Source organism: Solea solea, chromosome 15, assembly GCF_958295425.1.
Source record: "Solea solea chromosome 15, fSolSol10.1, whole genome shotgun sequence".
NCBI classification, from domain to species: Eukaryota; Metazoa; Chordata; class Actinopteri; order Pleuronectiformes; family Soleidae; genus Solea; species Solea solea.
In genome coordinates, this window is record NC_081148.1 from 1,441,758 (window position 1) to 1,450,335 (window position 8,578).

Sequence of the window (8,578 nt, forward strand, 5' to 3'; positions counted from 1 at the left end):
AATGAGACAAACTGAGACTAACGGGACAAATGGACAAACGGAGACAAACGGGACAAACAGAGACACATTGGACTAACAGAGACAAACGGAGCCAAACGGAGACTAAATGAGACAAACGGGACAAACAGAGACAAATTGGACCAACAGAGACTAATGGAGAATGACTGAGAAAAATGGGACAAATGGAGACTAAATGAGACAAACGGGACAAACTGAGACTAAATGAGACAAACGGAGACAAATTGAGACTAACGGGACAAATGGACAAACTGAGACAAACGGAGACAAATGGAGACAAATGGAGACTAAATGAGACAAACGGATACAAACTGTGACAAATGGAGACTAAATGAGACAAACGGAGACAAACGGGACAAACTGAGACTAAATGAGACAACCGGGCGAACTGAGACAAACGGAGACAAACGGAGACAAACTGAGACTAACGGAGACTAACAGAGACTAACAGAGACTAACGGAGACAGAGACAAACGAAGACAAACTGAGACAAACGTAGACTGACTGAGACAAACAGGACAAACGGAGACAAATTGGACAAACGGAGACTAATGGAGACAAACTGAGACTGAGACAAACGGGACAAACTGAGACAGACTAAGACAAACGGGACACACTGAGACAAACAAAACAAACTGAGACAAATGGGATAAACGGAGACAAACTGAGACAGAGACAAACGGAGACAAACTGAGACAGAGACAAAATGAGTCTCTGATATCTACATCACATGATCATGTCTTTTTCTCACTGTCACACTGAAGTTTATAAACCACTCACTCTCCCACACCAAAGCCCATAGGGAAAACCAGTGATTTTAACATCACCCACACACACTGCTGCCTCCATCACTAAGTTCAAATGTCTTATTTTGTCACTTCAGTGTTTGAAATCCAACGTTCAGGTTGACCTCAGTGATTTTCTCTATGAGGTTTGGTGTGAGAGAGTGAGTGGTTTAACTGGGTTTGTTGTTGGTTTAGTTGTGGGTTTGTTGTTGTTGTGTCAGTGATGCAGAAGAAGTCTCACCATCTCTGAGGTTTTGGTTTTATCTTCAAACACATAATAATGTGTTCATCTGCAGAGATGATTTTGTATTTTTTCTCTCTGTTGTTTCTTGTCAATGGAAATTAAAAACCAATTTAAGTTCTGCTCAGTGTTTAATACACCAATCTTGCCCCCTGGTGGCTGGCTGCAGTATGAACACCAGTGGAAAATCATATGAAATGAATGATGGCCGAGTTCCATTTACCTTCCTCACAGTCACAGTTCAGTGAATCTAATAATAAAGTAATTGTTATTTTGATCATTGATTCTTGTGTGTTTTTAATTTGTTTTAAATAGTTTCTGTGATTTTTCAGCTTCTTAAAAGTGAATATGTTCTGGTTTATTTGCTCCAAAACAAAGAAATCAAAGAAAACATGGACCAAAAATCTCATTAATGATTATTTAGGGAAATAATCGTTGGTTCACTTTAATATCACACAAGCTCCGCCCACACCATCATCATCATCATCATGACCTGTGAAATGCAACATCAACATAAATCAAGAGAATAAAAAAAATCAGAGACCATAGTTTTATGAGACAGATTTTATTATTTTTCCTAAAAGAAAAAAAACAAAACGTTTCAATAATTTTAGTTTGTGGATCATCTGCAGTAATTCCAGTGTCCACCAGAGGGCCACGCCCCACACTGTGGTTTTTCCACAACATTCTAAAGATATAACAACAATCATAATTATTGTTATACAGATAAAACAGTGAATATTAGAGATTAAGGTTTTAAAGTAAACAAAATCAGTGTCAAACATCTGACTTGTGTTAGCATCATTCATCTTCTACCACTTTATCCTCCACATGAGGGCCACAGGGGACACTGTGCCACAAGGGGATAGTTAGTTTAGCATTAGCCACATGGGGATAGTTAGTTTAGCATTAGCCACATGGGGATAGTTAGTTTAGCATTAGCCACATGGGGATAGTTAGCTTAGCACGAGCCACAGGGGGATAGTTAGCTTAGCATTAGCCACATGGGGATAGTTAGTTTAGCATTAGCCACATGGGGATAGTTAGTTTAGCATTAGCCACATGGGGATAGTTAGCTTAGCACGAGCCACATGGGGATAGTTAGCTTAGCATTAGCCACATGGGGATAGTTAGTTTAGCATTAGCCACAGGGGAATAGTTAGCTTAGCACGAGCCACATGGGGATAGTAAGCTTAGCATTAGCCACAGGGGAATAGCTAGCTTAGAATTAGCCACAGGGGAATAGTAAGTTCATTGTGTTTGGTTTAGAGGAAACTTTGTCACCTGAATAATTCAGTGTTTTTTATGTTTCCTCTAAGTAAAGGGAGTTCAGCTTTTTTACTGTCCCACGTCCACCCTGTCCAACAGAGACATAGAGACGTCAACACTGTCCAACAGAGACATAAAGACATCAACATGATATGGTAGATTTTATAGATCAAATATGTTTTCACTGAGAGTGAGCGTCTGAAGTCTCTTCCGTTTGTGGACATGTGAACCGAACTCTGCTCCGCCTAAAACAAACGTCTGGGTTCGCATCAAGTGAACCAAGTGCAGGAAGCGGACTACAATGCAAGGCATTGTGGGTAAACATATGCGCGTGTAGAACGATAGACCAGTTGTCCTGCATTAAAATAACAGATGAGACACTTTTCTTCTTGGTTGTTGTCTCGTCTTCTCCTTCAGTCATTCTTGCTGCAGCGCCACCTCAGGCGAGGAGGGGAACACATTATTAAAAGCAAACTGGGAGCGGCTGAACGTTGCTATCGTGCTGAGTCGAGCGGAGACGATTAGGTGTGAATACAACCTGAGTGTCAGGCTGGTTCTCAGCAGCAGGGGGCGCTCACTGTGAGTATGACAAAACCAGAACTAGCCCTTTAAGCACTAAATACGCTGACACGTGATGACTCAAATTTAAATGATGAGCAAAGATTCTGATTCTGACTCCAACCTGCAGCAGCAGCAGCAGCCAATCAATCATCCATCAATCGATCATTACTATTAACTCCAGAAGATCTGCAGGAGTTATTATTGATCAGTAATCAATCATCAATACCACAGAGAAGCGCGTGACCCTCATGAATCTGCACAGCTGCTTTTATTTCGCCTGAGCAGCAGGTGAGGGACAGTGACGTCACCTGATAACTCATTTACATTCAGGTCAAGTATAAAGTCCACAGTTGACCTATGACCCTGATCTACGGATCAGAGACAGACCTCCGGACCCGGGTACGGTTCTGCCCCGCACCAGAAGTGCGGCGGCTGTGAGACCTCCATGAGCCACACTTCCTGCGGCTCCTTCCTCGCGAGCTCCGCCTCAGAGTCCATCATCACCCGGTAATAGTGGCAGTCTCTGCCGTCGTCCGGGTCGTACGGCGGGGCCAGGATGTCCATGAACGCCGAGGGTCCGTCCACGGCGTCGATCTGGTGCAGGTTGTCCCGGTCCGGAGAGAGGAGGCACGGGCCGCTCTCCTCCGTTAACTCCCCGGTGGAGCGGAGCACGGAGCGCCGCAGAGCGCCCACCTGAGCGGCGGGCAGCGGCTCCAGCCGGTCGAAGCAGCTGATCCGGACTTTACCGTACAGGACTTTGAGGACTCCGTGCATCCCCGGGTGGTCGTGCAGCGGGATGGAGGCTCCGCTTTTGAGCAGAAACACTCCCATACTGAAGTGCTCGCTCTCGCTGATGTGCATGTATGTGACCGGGGGCGCGCCGTGCGGGCAGCCGCGCTGCGGAGCGGCCACGCCGGCCGCGCTGTCCACGGCTCTGCGCGGGACCAACTTCAGGTCTGCGGCTCGCACTTCCGTCATCAGGTTCTTCAGTTTGCCCAGGTTCTCCACGAACGACATCCCGGCGTCCTCCGCGGGCCGAGGCGGGCTACGGAAGGTGACGAGCGCCTGCCGAGCGATTTTCTGGACGATGGAGCTCATGACGCCGCTGCAGTCAGGTTTCATACCGGGGAAGAGGATCCTCTGCGCGGGCGGCTCTCTCTGCTACAGCCGCTGCTTAGCTTTAGCCGCTACCTACGGGCGAGATGACTGACTACACGCGCGCGCGCGCACACACACAGTTAAAACCATGATGACGGTGATCACGTGACTCAGATTTGATTCTCTGACTCTTTCGATTTATTGGATGATTTTAAAATAATCAATAATAGATTTTCTTACTTCTGACAGAGTGAGACCTCCTGTCTGTCCTCTCTTCTGATTGGTCAGTGTGAACGCTCTGTTTTCTGCTCCTTCATGTGTTCATTCATTTTCTTCATCATCCAGTATGTGTGTGTTTCCCTTATGAACGCGTGATTGTTTGTACGTGGACAAATAAAAGTAGAAAAGAACGGAAACGAGCTTTTCACGTGTCGCGATTATCACGTGTCACTGCCCCATTCATGCTCCGCTGTCAAACACGTCCGCCTTTACACCTGGTGCATTGTGGGTCATGTAGTCCGCTCCCCTTCATTTCAGCGCTGTTACAGAAAACCCCGTCTGCCGACGCTAATGTGACGTCACATGACGTTATGTGACGTCACATTAGCAGTAACAGTGGTGGTGTTGTCACAAGGATTCGAACCTTAGTCCCCAACGTGTTTGTTCTTATGTCAGGTTACTCTTGATGACGTGTACTACATTACCCATCATGCACCGCGAAGGAGTCAGCCCATGGATGTATTATAAGAACTGGATATCCATGTGGAAGAATCGGCTCATTAAGTCATTTTATAAAAGCTGGTTCAAAGGGAACAGAAGTGCAGTCTCTGCACATGTAAATGATAATGGAACATTCCGTTCACCCCAAAAGAGTTTGCAGTTGGTCCCTATTGGTCTGAACCAATCCCCTGAACTGGGGAAATATCTGGAACCTTCCCTACGACTAAAGTAAGAGAAGTCTAGTTCAGAATCACACACAGGTTTTATCCTGTTAACAAGATCTCGTCAGGTTTGAGCTCGACACACACGTGTGTTAACTGTCGTTGTCCAGAAACAATGATGCACCTGCAACAACACATTACTGATAAACTTGTCTCGGATTTTTCTTTGTTGTGGACAGATGTAGAGTTTGGTTTCCACGACAACAACAATAAAAAGCAGAGTTATACCTAATTCATTTGTTGATCATTCTAGGGAAATATCATATTCACAAAGCCAAATTTAGTAACTCTAAACCTTCTTTTATTGCTTTTGCTAAGGAAACTGAACTTTGAATCTCCCTCTGGTTCTGCTCTTAACTAATGTGTTTGTATGTATTAATGACTCTGTTTGCATATTGTTATTGTTTTGTATCATAAAGATTTTATTAAAGATAAAAAAATATAAGAACTGGATAGAGCCCCGCCCCTTTGGCTCCGTTCATTCCTATGGAGTTGCTCACCCTACAACTGTATTTGTAGGTGGTTTATAAATAAAGCTAACTGATCATTATAATTACAATGTATGATAAATATAATAAGCATAAAAATATTAAAATAAACCTGTAGACTCACAATCATATTAGGAACAATAACGTGTTAAACGTAGTTTTAGAAGTTCATCATAATAAGTTTCTGCTTTGTTGTAATATTTTAAAAAATGTCAAAGAAAACCCATCATTGCCTTCATTTATTCACATTTGTCATAAAGTTTTCACACGTACGCTTCCCTGACACTAGCCGCTCCCGAGACGTCACATGACCGTCACATGACCGTCACAGACGTTTCTGGCCTTTTTATGGCCTTTAGGAAGGTTTTACACATGTGAAACTCCATGAATTAAAAATATAGAATATAAAGATCTATACATGCCTGTGTCCATGTCTCCAGGAGGGTATTCCATCAACGTAGCTAACAATTGCCACACTTAGGTGTAAGCTTGAAGCTTGACTAAGCTCCACTTCCCAATCTAGCTCCAAGTCGTTCCATCAAGTGAAATCAGCTGGCTCCACCTGAGGCTTAGTCAAGCCTCACCTGTTAAGCCTCAACTTGTGCACGCCCACAGGGAAAATAAAAAGCCCATTCTAGTCGAGCGCGGAAACTGTGAAAAATGCCGAAAAGCAAGAGGAAAAGAACGTGCAGAGATGTTCTCTGCAGCGGAGCAAACCCTCCTCATGGAGGTATATGAGGATTACAGCCACATAATCCCAAAGAAGGGCAATACCGTGGCAATCAATAAAGCGAGGGATGTGGCGTGGCAGAATATTGGCGACAGGCTGAATGCGTAAGTGACAAAGAAAATGAAGTATTTCAGCATCATCATGTTATATAAATCCTCCATCAAAGGGACAAAATATATGTAGACAATAATCTACCAATTGATTTCTTGATGGTTTTTGTTTTAAACTGATCAATTATGGTGACCTATTAATGCAACCAAAGCCCTAAAATGAAAAGGAAAATCCCCAAAGAACAAAAAGACAGCCCTAATAACTTATTAGGGCTGTCTTTTTGTTCTTTGGGGATTTTCTCCATATTCTCCATATTTGATCATTTGGCAGCCCTAGTAGTAATGTTAGAAAGTGATATTCATCACATTTATCAACTGAATGTTATGCAAATCGATGGGATAGCTTTCATTTATTTCCTGCATGGCCAATTGTATAGAATTGATATCCTTTTCATTTAAGCCTGTCATTTTTACATGCTGTATTTGTGCTACTTCTGTATTTTGTCCCAGATGCTATATGTTGAATTGTTGTATTTTCATTTTATTTGATGTAAAGCACTTTGAATCACCTTGTGCTAAAATGTGCTATATAAAGTAGCCTTGCCTACATTTTTGATAATAATAGGCTACATTTAATCAAAGTATTTTACATGACTCATCACATTTATCATACAATTGATGGTAGATTATTACATGAAGAAATGCAATGTTGGTTATCATTCTATAGGAAATAATCATATGACAGATCTATTGATTATTTATCTAGAATCATTTTAGCAAATCAAGCAATTCAATGGAGACGAGGAGCCCTATTACAGTAAGTGAATGCAGGTGACAGCAAATCAATCATCTATCTCCTATCAGTCGGAGGCCCTAACCCTTGTTACATCAAAACAATGATGATCTCTTTAAATTTCCTTTTATTATATTTTTTTGCTAATTAGTTTAATTTTGTATTTATTTGTGTCTTATTTTTTATTATATTTTATTTTGGTGATAATGTTCTTTCATGTACTTGTAGATAATATATAATTATTAGTATAAATCCTTTCTTTAATACATTTTATTATATATTTTATGTTTTACATATTATTTTATCATTCCATGACAGTTGTGTGTCTCTGTTTCTGTCTATTGGACATTCTTTGATCATAGATGGTGCTAAGCTTCACTTTTAGCCTGCTACAGACCAGGTTTGCCCGGCAGCATAAGTTACCATGGTTACATGGCTGGCATTCACATTAGCCACCTTGGTGGAACAGGGTTGAGGCTCAGATTGATGGAACGGAAACCTGAGCCACAGTTATGACTTAGCCATGGTTGAGGCTTAGCCATAGTCATAGTTTCCATGGTTACTGAGTTGATGGAACCGAACTCTCACTCATATTAGCCAGACTTGGCCATTTAAGCTTGGCTTTGCCTTTAGCCTGCTTGATGGAATACCCCCCTGGGGTCCTGTGGACACTTTTACAGACGTCTTTTTTACTATTGTGCTCAATGGGAAAATTGCTTTTTTGGCCCATGAGTATTTGTTGTTGCAGTACCACGAGTGGCCACCATGACAACATTGTCTTCAGGGCAGAGGGGGCGGAGCTCTATCCAGTTCTTAAAATACATCCATGAGTCAGACACAAAAAACACAGAGGTCAGCTGATTAGAGGTCAGCTGACCTGTCAGGTGAAGGCTAACACACTTTACTGCTGTGTGTGTGTGTGTGTGTGTACACGTCTTCACCATCTCACGTTCGTCTTCTCATGATGACATCATCACCTGAATGAATGTCACAGCATTTCTAATGTGTGATGTCACTATGGACGTCATGTGACTCACGTTAGAGTTAAAAAATAAGTTTTCACAGTTATTGTGTGTTATTGTGTTCTGTTCTCAGAGCTCCTAACGTTGGTGTTGTTTCAGCACATGTGACACACACAGACATACAATCACATTATCACACATGCACAGACACACAAACAAAGTATGACATCACTTCCTGTCATGTGATGTGGAGTTTGTTGTTTAATTTACAGAGTTAAACAGACTGAAGGCAACCGTTGCCATGGAAACCACTCACACAACATTACACTCTCCACTCCAGATGAGTTCTTGAATGAATGTCTGATTTGAACGGATGATTGATGAGGCTGAACTTTCCCAATAAAGTTGTGTTGGTTCTGTGATAGTTCTGCATCGTTGGTTCTGTGTTACATGTCATTTAGCAGACACTTTTATCCAAAGCCACTGACAAGGGAATTGAGTACAATCTGCCAGGGGTGGAGTCAAACTACTGATCTTAACCACTGAGCTACTCCACCCCCGTTCTGTGTTGGTTCTGTGTTGATTGTGTATAGGTTCTGCATTGTTTTTGGTTCTGCGTTGGTTCTACGTTGATCCTGCGTC

The 8,578-nt window shown here is 42.4% G+C and overlaps 1 protein-coding gene across 1 annotated transcript; it reads right to left on the reverse strand.

The window, feature by feature from the left end:
* Positions 1-2,271: 2,271 nt before the first annotated feature.
* adob (2-aminoethanethiol (cysteamine) dioxygenase b) lies at positions 2,272-4,444 on the reverse strand. The gene is made up of 2 exons (XM_058652280.1): positions 4,213-4,444; positions 2,272-4,084 (listed from the first exon to the last, which is right to left on the reverse strand). Exon 2 carries the CDS (start codon positions 3,994-3,996, stop codon positions 3,250-3,252), a length of 747 nt encoding a protein of 248 aa, XP_058508263.1. The 5' UTR covers positions 3,997-4,084; positions 4,213-4,444; the 3' UTR covers positions 2,272-3,249.
* Positions 4,445-8,578: the final 4,134 nt, after the last annotated feature.